The sequence below is a fragment of the Cyprinodon variegatus genome, unplaced genomic scaffold, assembly GCF_000732505.1.
Source record: "Cyprinodon variegatus isolate N-32 unplaced genomic scaffold, C_variegatus-1.0 Scaffold924, whole genome shotgun sequence".
NCBI lineage: Eukaryota > Metazoa > Chordata > Actinopteri > Cyprinodontiformes > Cyprinodontidae > Cyprinodon > Cyprinodon variegatus.
In genome coordinates, this window is record NW_015151377.1 from 140,709 (window position 1) to 159,857 (window position 19,149).

The 19,149-nt window shown below is 37.5% G+C and overlaps 2 protein-coding genes across 2 annotated transcripts in view; one reads left to right on the forward strand and one right to left on the reverse strand.

Annotated features, from left to right (window-relative positions):
- LOC107099959 (tyrosine-protein kinase Yes) overlaps positions 1–13,061 on the forward strand; it is a 38,617-nt gene extending 25,556 nt beyond the window's left edge. The window contains exons 8-12 of the mRNA XM_015398292.1: positions 2,829–3,008; positions 6,354–6,430; positions 7,047–7,200; positions 9,454–9,585; positions 11,187–13,061. Of these exons, the coding sequence (XP_015253778.1) occupies positions 2,829–3,008; positions 6,354–6,430; positions 7,047–7,200; positions 9,454–9,585; positions 11,187–11,395 (752 nt within the window). The 3' untranslated portion in view covers positions 11,396–13,061. The remainder of the gene's footprint in view (positions 1–2,828; positions 3,009–6,353; positions 6,431–7,046; positions 7,201–9,453; positions 9,586–11,186) is intronic.
- A 308-nt stretch (positions 13,062–13,369) lies between these two features.
- Positions 13,370–17,429, reverse strand: LOC107099960 (clusterin-like protein 1). The gene is made up of 7 exons (XM_015398293.1): positions 17,327–17,429; positions 17,044–17,192; positions 16,778–16,948; positions 15,087–15,525; positions 14,873–14,995; positions 14,571–14,785; positions 13,370–13,666 (listed from the first exon to the last, which is right to left on the reverse strand). Exons 1-7 carry the CDS (start codon positions 17,427–17,429, stop codon positions 13,484–13,486), a joined length of 1,383 nt encoding a protein of 460 aa, XP_015253779.1. The 3' UTR covers positions 13,370–13,483.
- Between the last annotated feature and the right edge of the window lie 1,720 nt (positions 17,430–19,149).

Here is a 19,149-nt window from a genome sequence, read left to right on the forward strand (position 1 = left end):
TACAAAGCGCAGGCTATTTTAATTACTGTGATCAATATGCGCCGTCAATCCTGGCGCATGCGCGCTTCATTTGCAGTCTGGACGCTGAGGGTAAACATCCTGCGGCTCTGACTGCAGCGCTGAGAGGGACTCCTGCGGGAACGGGAGAACGGGGTTGGCGGTGGGGTTGACGACGGCGGCGGATGACGCATTAATCGCGCGACACAACTAATCGATGATGAAATTATCGATTTTATCGATTCGTTGTTGCAGCCCTAGTAGCACTGTATCGATACTTTTGAAAATGAGTATTATATTTCAGAATCTATACTTTTTTGAGTATCGATACTTTTGACAACCCTACTGAGGTCTTTGCCGTAGACAGCTTAAATCTCTGTTCAGATGGTAGGAAATTAACATTAAAATGGGGGATTAGAAGAGTTTGGCCTTTGTTGATTTTTGTTAGCTCAATTGATTCAGCACTAACAGTTAGTATCATCTTATTTTTGTTTCTTGCTGATAGTTTACCGAAACAAAGTGATAAAAGTAAATGTAAGAACAGATTCTATTATAGAACTCTAAACAATGATCATTAGCTTTTTACATACACGAAACTGTAAAGTTGCTGAGGAAGTGCGATGATTAGTTTGCTTTTTGTTGACTTCTTTAGAGTTTTGTTTATTTTCATCTTATTGAACGTCATCCCAGGTAACTCTGAACACACTCCACCAGTTGACCTAAAATCCAGTCCTGTCTGACCAATGGATTCATTCTCCTTTGTGGTTATAATTATGCCTACTGTGAGGTTATCACAACCAGCAACGAAATTAATAAAGGGTAACATCAGTAGTTTCCTGACATTTAAATCTAGCATGTTTCATGACAAACAAAAGGATTTTAGATAATACATGTTATCGTTCTGTGTTGAGCTCTTTCTGTTGCATGCCTCATACTTTTGCTCTTTCAGTCCTTGAGTGATCCACAGAAGGGTAGAATTTTGTAACGGATTTCTTTAATAGCCTGAAGGCAGAGAGAAACTTGCGCGTGGGGTTGTCGCGCAGGTCTGTTCGTGAGCCTATAGAAGTGCTGTACCCTATTGCAGTTGAGGTGGATGTTGGTGAAGCACTCGCAAAATCCACAGAGAGGCAGTGATCAACGTAACAAGCAGTAATGCAGGAAGAAACATTTGACATCTCGCTTCCAAACTGAACAAGCGCAGGATTGTTTATTTAAGAATTTATGATTAATTAAGAATAGTGGGTATGTTTATGGCAGCTACACAGGAATATATGGTGGAATAAGACAGTAATTTTACCTGCTGCACACGGAGAGACGTGATGATGGGGAAACCAGCCTGCCTTTTAAGCCAATGCGGACCTTTTGATTTTTAAAAAAAAATGTTGTTTTACTAAATAAAAGCTGAATATATATTATATACTATAGTTGTTTTAGACTTTATTTATTCCACAAGCTCGCCTCTTTATGCTGTTTTCAGTCATTGAATAAACAGTAACAGCACTGCATTTAACCAGACTTTTCTACTTTAAACTTCTGCACCATTAGATGTCAGTACCGGCAAAATTGTTAATGGAAAACGGCTTTATATCCTCACATTTGAAACGAGGCTAGCATGCGTGGTCCGCGCCAAGTCACAAAAATTCCGAGGTGTGCGACCTAGCACCGAGGCTGTCCGCTCCGCTCCGTCTGTGATGGGGGGGGCAGCATAATTGCGTCACTTTTGGCCCGCATACCCTCGTGCTCTGTTCAATGCAGCGAGTATAAACCAATGTATTATTATAAAGCCTCCTTCAGTTCTTAAGAGCAAAGTTTCCTTTTTACTTGCGGTGATGGACACAAAGGGATTAATTTGTTTCCACCAACCACTTTTCTATTTATGTTGTACTGCCCTTGTCAGCAAAACACCAGGATAAATCTACTTAGAAGTACTGATGCTCAACACTTGGCTTATGAATAAGTAAAGAAGGCAAATAGTTTTGTTGGCATGCAGTTACACAGCCATTAGGACGCTTACACATTGGGATAAAGTGTCCTCTTTACATTATTTAGAGTAGATGCAATTTTAATGTGAAATGCTCTTGATGTGTGTAAACTAATTGGTGCGAGTCAGTGATGAAGCTGATCTCCGAACAGCCCTCATCATGCTGCTTCAATGCCCCACAAACTGCTAAAGCCTGACTCTGAATCGCTGTTAGTTCTTTGACAACCAAAGAGTCCTGTAATCACAGATCACATCACACGCTTCATTCCTCGCGCCTACTTCTGACACCGGCCCCTCCTAGCGAACACGACTCATTTTTCCGTTGCTCTGTCTCTAATAGAGGCTGGCCCTCTGCAAGCTGCGACATGCAAGCCTCTGCTGGGTAATCCCAGGAATTTCATTCTGCCTCTCCCTGCTCTGTTTGCTCAGGATATTTCCCGCTCTGCTGACACTGTTCACTGACAATCCCCCTTACCCACAGCTTCTGGGGCATTTGTGCTGTCACCCTGATTTCACATGGGCATGCCGATTGTACTTTACCCTACTTAGTCCTTCATCCTTGAGTTTGGTCAATATGAGTCATCTATAAAGGCCAGTGTGGGCCCATTGTATGTAAGCAGGGCGTGAGTAAGTGGGTCCAAACCGGGAAGTGGCTACTCTTTTACTTTTTGTTGTTTTACTTTTTTGCTCCTAAGAAGATTTTTGTAGCCATAAGAAATTTCTCATATATGTGCATTATCAAAAACCAGTCAGTATTGACTCTTGTCTTCACTTGTATTAACACTTTGCTCATTTTAAGTATCTAAATTTAGAGCATTATCAAACATTTTTTTTTTGTTCTTTTACCCAGGCACATGGAATGGTACCACTAAAGTGGCCATCAAGACGCTGAAGCCAGGAACCATGTCTCCAGATGCGTTCCTGGAGGAGGCTCAGATCATGAAGAAGCTCAGACATGATAAACTGGTGCCGCTTTATGCAGTGGTGTCTGAAGAGCCTATTTATATCGTAACAGAGTTCATGGGTAAAGGTAAGCATAGTTCCAAGTCTTAAAGCAGAAGACATGCAGTTTTGTATTTTAAGAGCCTGTGCTACTTACATTCCTATCCTACTGAATATAGGCTTATGATGTTAAAGGGTTCCATGTGATAATACTGAACTATATTTTTAAATAACAAATTTGTCCTTATTTGAAATGTTAGTGCCTCTAATTGAAAACAGATCATTACAAAGAATGTATGCAAAGATATGTAGGCAATTACTACTTGCTTTATGTAATTCACAATAAGCTTATATTGTTTTATATCATTCAGGATTGCCAACATTAATTCTTCTAGTTGAAAACTGAATATAAAACAATGATTTTCTAAAGCAGTTTTAGCTTTTTCTTTAATTAGTATGTTAGTAGGTTTATGTACACTAACTTATCAAGGGAAAATCACCTAATAAGGTTTTGTTTAGCTAAACGAAGCTTTCAACCATGCTTGTATTGTTTTTTTTATTAGACTCATAGTGTGTGATATGTTTGTATGCTGAGTACTTGGAGAATGAAAAGATTTCCTTTTTAATACCCTTTGGTTTAAATAATGCATTGTTGGGGTGTTTTGCTGAAGGGGGGACCGATGTTCTGTACAAAATCCCTACTATCATGAGGAAAGAACATGAAAGATGTCAGTATTGAAGCAACATTATAAAACATCAGGCAGGATGTTAGAAGCTCAGACACAGGGTCTTCCAAATGTATGATGACTCATCCAGGAGGCTTTAGAGCCTCCTGTTTGATCAGTAGGGTATAGACTGGACTGTTGCTCTGTAAGCAGATTAGGCCAGAATTACAGCTAATTATAGTAAGATGGTTATGGTTTTCTCCCTTTGAAAATAAAATGTAACTTTCATTAATTTGGCATTTAGTCATTGAAAATAATTGATTTAAAGAAATTTTGCCTGACAAAAAAAAAAAGATTTTGTACAGCTTAATGAAATTGTACTCTAGCGTACCATAACTAAAACTTTGTTTAATTTATTTTCATTTTCTTTTAACACCTTCATGCAAGCCCACACCTTAGGGGGTGTGTCCAAATGAGACTTGTTGCTTTTAAAACCGGTTAAACCCCAGTAAGCTTTCGTAATGATTACCACCTAAAAATACACAAAAAAACATTAGGAGGAGCTTAACGGATATAATGTCTAAATGAAACCTTTTTGACCAGGTGTTAAGACATCAAAGGGTGCTTTTCATGTATAAGCAAGGCTGCAGCTATGTCTGATTTATCTGTAAATAAACTTAGTCCAATCTAAATTTCTTTTCAGAAAAAAAAAATGCCATTAAAACCTTGTGAACACATCAAAAAGCCATTTTTTAAATATATATATATAATATACATAAACATCTTCACTAAAAATGTAGCGAAGTAAGTCTTAAATAATGATGTTGTAGTGGGCAGTGTATCAAAGAGTTCTCATTTTGGTGAAATTTAGCCAAAAGTTCCCAAACCGGTGCATTTTCTTACCCCCGTTACAAGGAACCTGATCCCATAATAGTGCAAATGGCCATTATACATTTCTTTCTGTATTTAAGGGTGAAATAGTCATGGAGTTTAACTTGTGTATTAAAAGAATGACAGTTGGGAAAGGCATAGAATTAAGGGAATAAAAAAACAAAAACAAAAAAACTGAATTCTTTTTATATCTAACTTGATGCATTGTATTTTGAAGAAAAGAAAAAAGATAATCTGTGAAAAAAACCTTTCAAAGAAATAAAACTACTTAGTCATAGTCAAAAAAGACCTTGAATCATCCTTTCCATATAAGCATGCTGCCTTTTTGAACTTTGGGTGGTTGATTTTACAACACTAATGAAGTAGCGGACATGTACTATAAAGCTAAAAAGGTTTTTGGGCTGTTCTAATTGATTTTTAAAGATGAACACAACTGAAACATCTGTTTAATTCCTCAACTTGCAGGTATTGGTGTATAATACTCAATCATATAATATCCAATTTGCATGCAAATTGCTTCCTTGAAACAGTTGTTACAAAGATGTGCTTTATACTGTGGAAAGGTACGCTTCTTTAGTTTCAAATGATACCAGAATTGATAGGTTTGAGAAAGAAGATGGGTGTCTTCTGCAGCATTTATTTCGTAGTCAGCAATGTCTTTAAAAAGCCCTTCAAATGTCCTCAATTGTGTTTAAATTGTCAAAGACTCATTTGGCATATTGTTTTGTGAATATTACATTTTTCTCTTGTGAATGATTTTGGGGGGAAACAAATCTTAAAGAAAAATGTCCCTGTGATGTTTGAGACATTGGAAAAAAAATGGATGGTTAGATGCAGATCACTGCTGTACAGCAATACACAAAGCTGTTAAGCTGCTTTTAGTTGGATTATGTTAAGTGAAGGAAAAACTCCCCGGAGACCATCAAGCAGATAATAATGTTAAGGTGTGTTGTAATATAAATCTATAGTTCTTTTATTTTTTTTCTATAGTCATGAACTCATATACCAAAAGGACCTTTTAACTCATAAGCTCAATTTGTAAAGATGGAGTCTAATCTTATAAAAAAAAAAAGATCAGCCTAATGAAAGCAGTAGCATTCAGTGATGGTGGACAGCAACCAAAAAGCTGTTTGTTCTACTGTTGAAATAAGCAATTTTTTTGTTTAATTTGACGCATCTGGGCATTGATATAGACGGTGTTGATCTTATGGGATGTTAAATTTCCAGATGAAATGATGCACATTTTTTCCCAAACATTTTGTCTCTACTTTCCTCATCAGTTGGACATTGCTTAGCGTAATCTACGCCCACATTGACCCATATTTAAACATCATAAATGCGAAATGACAATCAAGCCTTAACTGAATAATTTAGGTGTGCAAATGGGCTTAATATTATGTATTCCTGACTATGTGCTTTGACTAGCTGGTGATTGCTTCATCTTCAGTATTTATCTTGCCAACCATTCATTACACCATAAATCTCAGTCACTGTGGCAGATTGTCCTTGGTTTAAAGTGACACTTCCTCTGGCAGATGCCTCTTGCTCTGTTTAAGCAACAGAACATGTCATGACTGTTGTAGTGCTGGGCAATTAATTGCATTTGCAATTACCATGGATTTTGTGTTTTCAGTTTGTTAACGAGGTAAAAAGTGTGAAACTTGCGATTAGTAAAGGGTGAAAAAGGTCCCCATTTTCTGTGCAAACATCCTTTTTTTCTTCAGAGTGGGTCTGTTTGCTCGATCCTTTGTGCCTGTGATCTTTTTCATGCACACCACAGCTGTATATCTCTGTATTGCCTTTGTATTGATTTTTTACACATAGATGTATTGCTTTTCCTTGAATCTCATTTTTTTTTTTTCAATAACTTCCAACAGGTAGTTTGCTGGACTTCCTGAAAGAAGGAGAGGGAAAACATCTGAAGCTTCCACAGCTGGTGGACATGGCTTCACAGGTACGGTACAAAAAAATATATCTTAAATACAATTTGCCTGCTAAGCTGTAAATACTAGAGGTTGTTATGCCACAAAGTACTACCATTGTACATCAACCAGAACAAAAGAAAACATTCATATAGTGAAACATGGTGATGGCAGCATCCTGCTGTGGGGAGGCTTTCCCTCAACAAGGACAATAAGCTGCTGGGTTGTCAGTCATACAGGCACTCAATTCTAAGGATTTTATTTTTTTGGCTTCTAAGCCTGAGTGGCTTATTTATTTAATATCGTTCCTCCAATTTTTATCTGCTCCCAAAACACTTCTCACCACAGATGACTAGAGTTCATCACTTCAATCTCATGCTATGATCTGATCTTAGTTTTGTTTTCCACACTAAAAAATGGAAATGTGTGTGAGAAATCATGTTGACACAGAATAAAGCCAGCGAAGACTATCGGGGTGAAAAATGGTTTTGTTTTATGATTTCTCTGTAATTGTATAATTGCCACAGCATCACATATTTCTCTTGAATACATTAGTGTTTTTAGCTGTAAATGCAAAAGTACCTATATATTTAATACTAACCCTGCTTTTTGATTATTGATCTCATTTCTCTGTGCTCCACATGAAAGATTGCAGATGGGATGGCTTTCATTGAGAGGATGAACTACATCCACAGGGACTTAAGAGCTGCCAACATCTTAGTAGCAGATAACCTGGTCTGTAAGATTGCCGACTTCGGCTTGGCTCGACTCATTGAGGACAACGAGTACACAGCTCGTCAAGGTACATGTACGGAGCTTGTGCACTCAGACACATGGCCACTGATTTACTGGATGCTAAGGCGGACATGAAAATCCCTCATTTTTTAGGAAAATTTGATGTTTTGTATCCCACATTGGTCTCCTACCTGAATCATACTGATCCAGTTAAAATAGAAATAAAAAAAATGGGTGGGCAGGTGTTGCAGTTATCCAAGACTTACTTTTATCACGATTGTTTCACTGGAGAGTGCAACTCTGCTAGTGATCTGAGAACATTTGATTTAAAGTACTGGTAAGAAAACTGTCACGTGTAGTGATAAACCTTTTATTTCATTTTATTCACACAGTTGCAAATACATGTGCAGACTAGTGTTCATTCCAGTTTCTTAACATGCTGGCTCTATACATGTGTGGCACACACTTAACTCAGGTGAACTCTACTGGGCATACAAGCCATTTAAAATAATGGGTTAAAAGCGCAGCTTTCCATAAGTTGCGTCCTGTCAAAAATGCTCATTAGCCCAGGCTTATTTTTCTAAAATTGGTGTTGATATATTCCCACCAACTTTGGCCTGGTGGGGACAGCCCCCACCAATAATTTTAGCTTTTTCCCCCCTTTTTCCACTCATTTATTTTAGCCAAAGGTAAAAAGGTGTTCAGCAAAAAAATGGCAACAGATTGTAAGTTTATACAAGTTAGTAATATAATACAAGAAGCTTGAGAAAATATAGTTTGTTCTTTACTAGTTAAAAAAAGCTTGGCTTCTCAGAGGACCATGACTCCCAGTTACAGGTTAAAATTAACAAATGTTTTATTATTGTGCAGCTAGAATCAGACTGCAGAGCTTCTACATATCTTAAATTTTGTTTCCGGCGTCATTCTATTAGTAAAGAGCTTCGTAAATCTTTTTAAACGGCACAAAGAGAAATAGGGAGAGCTGCAGATTTAATGGTGAAACAGATTTAGTGGGATATGCAACATGCAATAAAATATATCTCCAAGTTTACCAGAAAGTTTACAATAAAAAAATGTTCTATTCTATATTTAAAATGCAGTACATCCATATTTTTATTGATGGATGGATGGAATTGAAATTGTATATTCCAGGGATGCATGATATATTATATCCAAATAAGATATGTATTTTTTCTACAGTTAATGTTTAGATAAAGACCAAATGAAAGGACGCATGGATCAACCTTCCTCGACTAGTTCACTCTCAAAATCTCTCCATCTGTCTCCATTTGGTCAAATAAGATCCCAGCCTTTTCCTTTATTTTCAGTTTTTTTTTTTTTCCTCTGTCATTTTATTTATTTTTTTTTTCATTTTTAGTTTACATTTTCTAAATGAAGTTCTGAATCTTCATGTAGTTGCGCAGCAATGTTCTTTGTTTCATCAGTCCATATGAGGTCATTCCAAAAATCTTTCTTTATACAGAGTTCTCTAGGTGTTTCAACAGGGCTAAATGTAAAAGAGTTACATTTAGCTAAAAAAAAAAAAAAGACTATTCCCTGTCTAGCTTCATTATCATTTCTAATAATTGTAAAGCACTACTGTATATCTACTAATATAGAAGGTATTAATAAGTGGTGACAGGGCAATTATTGTTAAATATTAAAAAAAAAAATGAATGTACTTGAAGGAAATTCAGGTATTATGAAAACCATTCTTAAATGATATATGTTCCTTTGAAAAAATATGACTTGGAAGAATTTGAAACTACTTTAATCCCTGATTATCTATAACTACTTTACATTTATACTTTCTTATAACTTTACTTTGTTATTCTAATGCAGTGCCCTAGATTGGTGCCTTTAAAAAAAAAAAAAATGTACAAAATGTGGCCCTGGACCCCTCTACATGTCTGTGGCATATTAAAAAGATTTTTAACACCTTCATAGGACATTTCAAGATTATTCAACCAAAGGCTTAAAAAATTAAACTCGTTTATCTTGAACAATTTTAACTGGAGGACAAAACTGAATAATCGGAGCATTTTCTCATTGTGTCAAAATGAAAAATGTAATATATTATTGTGTTCAGCAAGTGTGTTAAAGTTTGAACTAGTCTGGTTAAGATAAAATGTCCTCAGAAATCAACAGGTGAACATAGTTCTTGAAGCTTTAAAGCTGCATGTTGTATGATCATTCTGCCACTGAAAGTAATTTAAACATTTTTTTCCAAGTTGTGCTACTTATGTGTGGTTCTTTTTTTTTTTTTTTTTTTTTTTTCACCTATCGCCTCACATTTTAATTCAGTCTTTCTTTTGCCCAGGTGCTAAATTCCCTATAAAGTGGACAGCCCCAGAGGCTGCGTTGTACGGTCGCTTCACCATCAAATCAGACGTGTGGTCATTTGGTATACTACTGACAGAGCTGGTAACAAAGGGAAGAGTTCCATATCCAGGTAAGACGTACATGTATGCTAGTATACAACTATTAACGTGGTTTAACACGTCATAGGCTTGTAAAAATGGAAAATGTTATAAGGATGCATGCTTCAGGATTTACCCCCTTGCTAACTGATTTCATTTTAAGCTTTTATTATCTCCCATCAGTGGAATATAAAGAAATGGGTTCAACCTGTGAGAGTCAGTGATGGTGTCCCCTCCGCCCATGCGATCTCTTACTCCCATCATAGCACACTTCCTCTTCCCACTGTACCTTTATCAGAGTTCTGATCGCAGCCCATCGTATGGCTTACCGTGCCACAGGTCAGAGTACCAGACCATCTGGCTTCTGTGGGATTTATTTAGGGTAAATCATTCAGTTTAATGCTGGCCTTCTAGCCTTTTTAAGGGCAATATTGTTGAACTTTTTGTGCCCTTTTTTCCCCCAGTGTTTCAAAGCAGAATTATGCATCGAAAGACATATTAATTCCTCCTCCAGTTTGCTCTGTAAAAACTACATCTGGAGCAAATGAATACCAAGCATTTAATTAGGAGCTCAGGTTTTAAGATGAAAGCCATAAATCACTTCCAACACCGCAGCATCCGGCATACCACCAAGCTATCATCTCCCTGAATCTGCAGCTGCTCTGAGCCCTGCTGCTCTCTCTTCCAGTGTGAGATAATCTGATCCCCAGTCTCCCACAGAGCAGGAGGGGGGAGGGAGGGGGTGAGACCGCGACCATGCCACTGATTTCGTCATAACCTCTTTTAGCTGCACTTGAGCTCCCAGCGGAGCGGTTTCTGCGCCGTGTCACAGGGTTTGCCGTCTTCCTGTCACAGAGCAGAGTCTGGGACTGGAGGATGCAGCAGTACTGATTGGTATTCTGCTTGAAACAGCAGGAACAAACAGCAGCATGTTGACCACTCTGGGGCATCTATGACAGTCCTATGAATGTGATTGCTCTGGCTGAAATGCAGCTTTAAAAATGGACTCTAGGTCACTCAAACAACAGCCCAGTTTCTATTTACATTTTCAGGTTTTCTGAAGCTCTGCCTCAAGACGTTTTGTTTTTGTTTTGTGGCAGTTATCTCTACAATTGGCAGAAGGATGTAGGTTTTAAGATGCATGCTATAGTTTGAATCTAAAATGTTTTTTGTTTTTTTTTTATTAAAGAATATTTCCCTCTGGCTGACCATTTACTGCTGATTTAAAAAACATGTGTTGGCCAAATGTTTCCATCCCCACAGCTAATCTTTTTTTCCTGCTTGGGCTCCGTTCTTGCTTTTTTTTTTTTTCGATACCAGAGATCTTTACTCTTTTTAGTGTTTATTAAAGATAAAATGTTTTTCAAAAAAGTATTCATGAACATATATATAATTCATCAACATTTTCATGTTTCTTAAAAACATAACATGCAAAATACTTTGACTGAGATTCTTCGTACCAGACCAGCATAAAGAATTCTATCAACAATACTAGAAGCCATAAATGTCTCTGGATCTAACCATAGATTTCTGAACTGGATCATTCTGCAGTTTTACCATGTCACTGAAAAGCTGTTGCCTTATTTTTATTATTTTAAATACTAATCTCCTGTTTTTGGCTTTTTTTCTGAAGGCATGGTGAACCGAGAGGTCCTGGAGCAGGTGGAACGTGGTTACCGCATGCCCTGCCCTCAGGGCTGCCCGGAGTCACTCCATGAGATGATGAAGCAGTGCTGGAAGAAGGAGCCAGACGAAAGGCCGACGTTCGAATACATCCAGTCCTTCCTGGAAGACTACTTTACAGCAACAGAGCCACAATACCAGCCTGGAGACAACCTTTAGTCCCGGCAATTTAGCTTAAACTCTAAGGTACATTGGTGGAAATCAATAAAAGAATTTAAAACATTTAATTAAAATGAAAGGATTTTAGGCCACAATGACACTGGCATAATGATTGTCCCTAATGTACAATGGGACCAAGTGTTCAAATGGGTATATAAAGCTCTGGGAAACTATCAGAATAAATCCATATTACTGGCCACAACACTGTGATACAGACAGACAAGAGACTTTTTTTTTTTTTTTTTTTTTTACTTTATTAACTTTTGAAATAAGTTGCTTCTATCTTCTTAGAAATCCCCTCTTTTTATTTTTAAGTCACATAGATCTTTTAGTCTGAATCCAGATCTTTCATATGATCAAGAGTTCCAGGTTGAATGGCAGATTAAGGATGACCAATAACTGTGGTTAACTTGTATGTGATGAGTGTAAAGCATGTGGTTAAAAAATAAGGTCTGCTGTATGAATGCAAGAATGTACTGAGAGATCAAAGCTGATGTACATACAGTTTGTATAAAGAAATATTTTTAGACTGTGTGATGATCAGGTGGCGTTAAAGAATAGGATACCTGTGTTACTGTACGATTGCTTTTCCATTTTTTTTTTTCATTTATTTTAATAATTTCAATTTGGGGAATCCTGACACAACTTTTTAAAGATTTGCATAGAATTTTTAATTTTCTTTTTATTTTAATTAAAAATGAAACTTTGGCTGTCCATTTGTAGGTTCCCGTTTAACTTGTCATCGTTTTGTTTTGTGTGCTGCACAACTCTGCCGATAACACAAGTATTTTTGTAATTTTTTTTATGCGGTTCAGTTGAAAATGGAGTTCAGGATGCCATTGAATCAGCAACATACAAAAAACAGATCTGTTAAAAAGAACCTTAGGGTACATTTGGCTTCAATTTTTTTCTCTCTCTCTCCAGTATTTTAATTAGTTACCCTTTAACTTGCTATTTGTGGAAACCATGAATATACATAAAAATGGATCACATTTTGAAAACTACCTTTTATTAAAGCTTTTACAATTATTCCAGATATCAAGGAGCTTTTTAACTCAAACACAGAACTTCCTGTTTACTTTTGGAGATATGACTTGAAAAGCGCATACTTTTTTTATTTCCCCTTCTTCAAAATGAGAACCTGTCAGTTGAAAAAGGTATGGAATGCCTTACCTTATGAATGTCTTCAGTCAGAGTAAACATTTAAAAGTTTGTAAAGACTCAAACTGATGCAGATTTATTATTCTACTACTATACAGTCAGAAGGGCAGGTTAATAATTCAATATTAAGAATCTTAATAATTGCAGCTTGTATGAGAATATGGTACTTGACAGAAGAGATGAATTAATTTTGAGATGTTTTACAAACTAATTTGTGTGGTGCTGTACTTGATATGACATTTACCTCTATTTTCACCTTAGCAGAGGCAGATGTATGACAGACGTAAAACACAAGCACATAAGAGGATGGTTAAGCCATTGCTTAGCTCATTTATAAATAATCAAACTGCTAAATTCTCACTGGTACTTCCTTAACTTTGGAATTCTTTTACAAGAATGAGAAATTAGACAATATCGAAGATGTGAATTATTCTTTTATTTTTGTTTTTCTGTGCATCATTGGTGTGAGAGATTGTCCTGTAAAAGTGGAGCCTGATCTAGTTGGGGGCGTAAATGATGAGGGTGATGAGAATGTTAACTAATATGATTTTGTACAGAATAAAATCAAATGATAAGCCAAAGCTTTCATGTGGCTTTTGTGTTTTACATTAAATGAAAGATTTCAGTTTTACATTTCGCTTTGCAAGTGAATAACAAATACTTTAAAGGAAATAAAGTAAATATAATTGCTTGAAACACTGTGATGAATCTTGGTTACGTTTGTAGTTTGTTCATATATCAGCATCAAGGTGTCTACTACATGTCACCTAGCTGTGTCCTCAAATAAAGTGCCAATGGTGTCGTTTTACTCATCTTCAATCCTGTTGGGAAAGAGGATGTATTTTAAGCAACAGAGCTGTAATGTCAAATGTCTATGCATTCTATTGTGTTAAAGAAGTGGGCTAATGTTGAGCCTTTAAGTAACCCTTACCTGACCATTTCCTTGTACTTGTCCAGAGCCTCCTGGGCTACATACTGGATGAATGCTGGATCTTGCAGCTCCAGCTCCTTGGGGATGTTAAGCATGAGTGGTGGAGAGTTCAGGACCTCTACCTCCACTTTAGTTTCAGTGGCAGACATGTTCTGCTCATCATGGCTCTCTGGTGCCACCTACAGGAAAGAATAAGTCACATTGACTTTTCTCTCATGCACTTTTACTCATTCTAGAGATAATCAAATACTTTTCATAAAATGAAAATTGTTTCCTGTTATTCATCGATAAAATTACAGCTGTCATACTTGAAGATGTTTCTATTGCAAACTTCTAATCTTTCCATCTGACTTCATCTCTGAAACCATACCATTACGCGCAAAGTCCAATATATTTATTTTTTGTGTTGATTTTAATCATTAAGTTGAACAGCTAATGAAGCATTAAAATGTTATATGACCAATAGCAAGAAGATGACTTTTATTAGAAGTGTCACCCATAGTCAGGGTTGCTTTCACACAAATTAAAACAATTTCCCAAAATAAGTATTTGGGTCAGTACCATGTAAAATTATGGCAATCTGCCTTTGTAGGAAACCTCCCATAAACACTTAATATAATGACAATCCCTGTGAACAACATTGAACATGTAAAACGGAGGCAGTTGTTAAATGATGAACATGTTTTCGGTTATATATTCTCCTCCTGCAGCTATTTTTCACCAAATTCTTTGCTTCAACCTAACTTTTCGTTAGTATGTCTGGATTTCACGCTTTGTGAAGAGCCGGCTTCTTCAACTTCTGGGCTCCAACTTGTTTCTGGGGGGGTTTTGATGATTGTTTCATCTTCTCTATGATTTTTTAGGCCAGCATTCTGTTATAAAATAATTTAATGAAATGATCTGCTATATTCTGATTTTCATAGGGAGTTTCACTATTTGAAATGAAATGCTGGAATATATTCTTTCCTATTTAGACATTGCATATGAGCTGGTTTCCTGAACATGTTGACTTCTTATAAAAATATATTTTTGGCTCCTCTGGCACGTTATGTTTGTATCTTTATCAACCCTTTGCCTGCTCACCATTGTGATGCGGAAGATGTTTTGAGTAACACTGCTGTTGCTCACAGCCTGAGCCACCCAGCTGAATTCAGCGACCATGTTGCTAAGCCATTTGACTGTCTCATCGGTATGATGCTGGACAATGGACAAAATCTCATCATATTGCTCTTTGGAGACATCCAGCAGCTGAGATACATCATCCAGCTCCACATGCAGCTCCCGAACACTGGGGCACTCTGTGAGGGAAAAAGAAATATGAGCAGCTGTGTTTAAAGGTGTCTTGTGGGGAAAAAAGGTCAAGTTTGAATGTAGAGTTTCTTTACCTGTAAGCAAAGCTCCTTGGCAGGCCTCACACTTGCTCTGAAGCTGCCAGCATTCTGATGTCTCCCTGCGAAGGTCTTTGCACAGCCTCCTGTTCCTCAGGTAGCGACGAAAGCTTTCCTGTTCTGTTCAAATACAAACCTTTGTAACGTGCATACAAGAAACTCCGCTCTAATGGTACGCGTGGCCTCATCAGCCTTAAAAGACTCAAATTACCTTTCTTTGTTTCCTCTTTCTCAGTTTTATGAAGGTCATCAAACACCTGGGTGACCACAGCACCAAACTCCTCCACTACACTCTTTCCAAAGTCAAAGAAGGACTCCAGCACCTCCTCCAGGCCAACGCCCTGGAGAAAGCCTGAGTCGCGAGCAGGGTAGTAGGGATCAGAAGGGCTTTCTTCTGACTCTACATCCGTGTTGTTCAGAAAAGCCCTCTGAAGGGCCCCGTCAAGCTTGCTGCTTATCCTGGACACCAAGGTGATGCTGCGGTTCACCAGTGTCCCCACCTGGCTCAACACTCGCTTGAAAGAATCCTCAATGTGGACAACATCCTTCTCTGATTCATCAGGGCCCTGATTCATCAAGATGTCCACTGCTTCCAGGGGTCTCTCTCTAGGACCAAAGCGTCTGGAGACTCTTTGGAAAAAGTTTTCCACCTGCAGCAAGAACATTAAGGCAGTTAAGTATTTGACTACATCAACCTTTGCAGTTTGTTGGCCTGTGAGTGGGAAATTTGCAAGTTATGGGAAGATTATTTAACGGTCTACTGAGAAAAGGGGACTATGTGACTTGATTGAATATTTTTTCAGGGTGCTGATGTTTATTTAATAAAAAATGTTTATACCGACCCTAGTGACATTTGTTGACATTGTTACTTTACAACCAAAAAGAAACACACACACAGGAGTGTATGAGATTTAAAAAATACAGCATCAAAAATATTGCATAACTGTGGAGAGCAGACAGAAACCCCTTACAAATAAAAAATCTGAAAAATGTGGCATGCATTTATAGCATCCCTCTGTACTATGTTTCTTATGAATAAAAGCTAGTGTAGCTAATTAGTAAAAGTGAACAAACAGCCTAATGAAGACCATGGTATAGAGAAGTTTAAAGCAGGGTTAGATCATAAGACAATATCCTAAAATTTGGACATTTAAAGGAGCACTGATAAATCCATCATCTGAAAACAGTCGAATATGATACACTGCTACCCTAAAAAAATGACTGTCTACCTAAATTGATAGGCTTGGAGAGGTGATCATTAGATATTTAATGCTACCAGATGAGCCAAAAAAAAAAGATACTACATGTACCAACAACCAAAGAACATTTTTTCTTTTGGTAAAATATATTGATATTTGTAATTGTGACAATATTGCCAGGACACGCATGCATTTAATGCACACATGTCATTTTTATTATAAACACAGCTAGTTTTTAACAATTTACAAAACTGGATTTTTTATTTTTTTTTGATTACCAAAGGCAGAAACAATTAACATTTGAGGTAAAATCAGAATCCTTTTAAAAGAAAATGACCCAGAGACCCTGTGATTCCCTGATGCCTGCTGATAATCTTTTTTTCTTTATCTCTGAAATAAGAAGCTAACTTGTAGTTAATGTTATTTCTTCAAAGATAAATCATGTAGTTAAATTTTTCAGGTGTCCAAAGACCATTAGAAGGAAACTAGTTGTGAGGTAAAAAGTATAATGTGCTTAGCAGAACAACTGGAGATGTAAACATTGATTGATCATTAGAAAAAAGGACATATATATGTTTATGCTGTAGGCTTATTCCTTTGTTTCAGTAAATGATTTCTACTTGTGCAGTCATGTTCCAAAGCAAAATGGTAGGTCACAGCCTTTCATCCTGGGCCTTTTAACAGTGTAGGAAGGTTTTCATACCTTAGTGCGGAAAGAAGCAAAGCCCCTCCGGCATGTGGAGGTGTAGAAGGTTTTACATGCATCCTCCAGACAGGGTCTGCATTCCTCCCACTCTGACTGCAGGGAGTCTTTGCACTGCTCCTCTGCCTCCTCCAGCTTCTCAGTCACATCTTTTGCCAGTTGGGCTGCCCCCTGGTGGGAGAATTGAGAACCTGGATCATATTTTTTTTTTTTATCACCCGTTTGAGTCATTTTCTTCTCACTGATCTTTGGTTGGAAGTTCTTGCCTTCTTCTTGTCACCGCTGTGCTTCAGCGAGTTCATGAGGTGCTCGTGTTTCTGCTCGTTCCTCCACATTACTTCTCTCATCTGCTTCACACCATAGAGAGCTCTTTCCAGCTCCTCGTTCACAAGCTTCTCACCATCCTCTGACAGCTCTGAGACAAAAATTAGTTGTTTTTTTGTTACCACAAGCAATCAATACATTTTAAAGTATACTTAAAATATGTTTAGTCTTTCATTTTCCTGGATAAAAGCAGGAATTATAACAGATTCTGCTCTGAAAACGTACGTTTCAAGATGCCCTCTGAGAAGATGTTCCTTTGATCTGCTGAGGCAAAACTAAGGACACATGATGCTGCTATAAAAAACGTCAAACGGAGTAGAAGCTTCATTCTCAGAGGCAAAGTTTGATGTCACACAAAGGGCTCTGGAGGAAAAAAAAAAAGTATTTTTCATGAATTACAGTGACTGATGCAGTTTAAAGACAACTATATGTATGTCAGGTGTGTGCAAAAAACATGCAAAAATGCATGTTTTTTTTTTTTTTTTTTACAAATAAAAATCAGAAAAAGCCTATACTTAATATAGCTATAATAAAATTGACTACAGTTAACTGATATCACAGTCATCTCCCTAGTAAAAGTCATATAGATTGTCTATAAAGGCCTTAAGGGTTTGTAAAATAATATTACTGAATAAATACAAATAATAAAACAAAATAACAGAGCAAACAGGTCAGGGTATAAGTTTTAGATTACATTTGGTGTCAAATACAAGTTCATCCTCGAGGGAAATCTGTTAGATGCTCCTAATTGAAAATAGGATGGAGTTTGAACTTTGAGCAGAAAATTTACACATTATAAAGTAACGGTAATAAAACTGTAATATTGATTTTATTTTAGATTCATTGTTTTATTCGTATAAAGCACTTTGAGTTGCCTCTACCTTGAATTGTGCAATACAAATAAACCTGCCTCGCCTTACAGTCAGAGCTACAGAGGTATCGTTTTAATAAAAGCACGTTTATGCGTCCGAAGGGTCCAGACATAGATTAGATAACATAAAATACACAAGACAAAATAAACTAAAAACATACTGCTATATCATACATACAAACTCAAATCTGCCTTAATTTGAGCTTTTTGTATCACAGACCAGGAAGTAAATACTCTCTGTACATGTGCAAATCTGGCAGACATAATAAACATGTAATTTGAGTGAAAACTGGTCTAACTAATAAAGGTTGAAGAGAAATGTCGAATTTTGGGGTTTTAATTTAAAAATCTTTAAAAACATGTAACCTGTTAACTGGCCACAACAAAATTCCCAAAAATGTTTTTTTTTACAGCTGAAAAAGCATAAATCAAATCAGGCTGCCATATCAAATTGTTGTAATGGCTGACAGCAACCTTATTACCTAAATTGTTGGCTGCATTGAAAAGGGTGAGGAGAGTGAATACAGGACTGTGGTTGGCAACTTTGTCACTTGGAGTGAGCTGAACCACCTGCAGCTCAACGTGACAAGGACTAAGGAGCTAATAGTGGATCTGAGGAGGACAAAAACACCTGTGACCCCTGTTACCATCCAGGGGGTTTCTGTTGACACTGTGGAGGAGTATAAGTACCCGGGAGTGTACTTTAACAATAAGTTGGACTGGACTAGAAACACTGAGGCGGTCTACAAAAAGGGCCAAAGCCGACTATTCTTCTTGAGGAGGCTGAAGTCCTTTAACATCTGTGGGACGATGCTGAGGATGTTTTGAGTCTGTTGTTGCTAGCACGCTCTTCTTTGCTGTCACATGCTGGGGCAGTGGGCTGAGGGTCGCTGACAACAACAGACTGAACAAACTGATCAAGAGGGCCGGTGATGTTGTGGGGGAGCAGCTGGACACCCTGACCACCGTGGCAGAGAGGAGGATGCTGTCCAGGTTTCAGTCCATATTAGACAATGACTCACAACCTCTCCACGACACACTGGTCCAGCAGACGAGCTCCTTCAGCAGAAGACTCCTCCTACCCAGATGCACCACAGAGCGCCACAGCAAATCATTCCTACCTGTGGTCATCAATCTATATAACGCCTCCCTCAAGTGATTCAGCCCCCTCCCACCC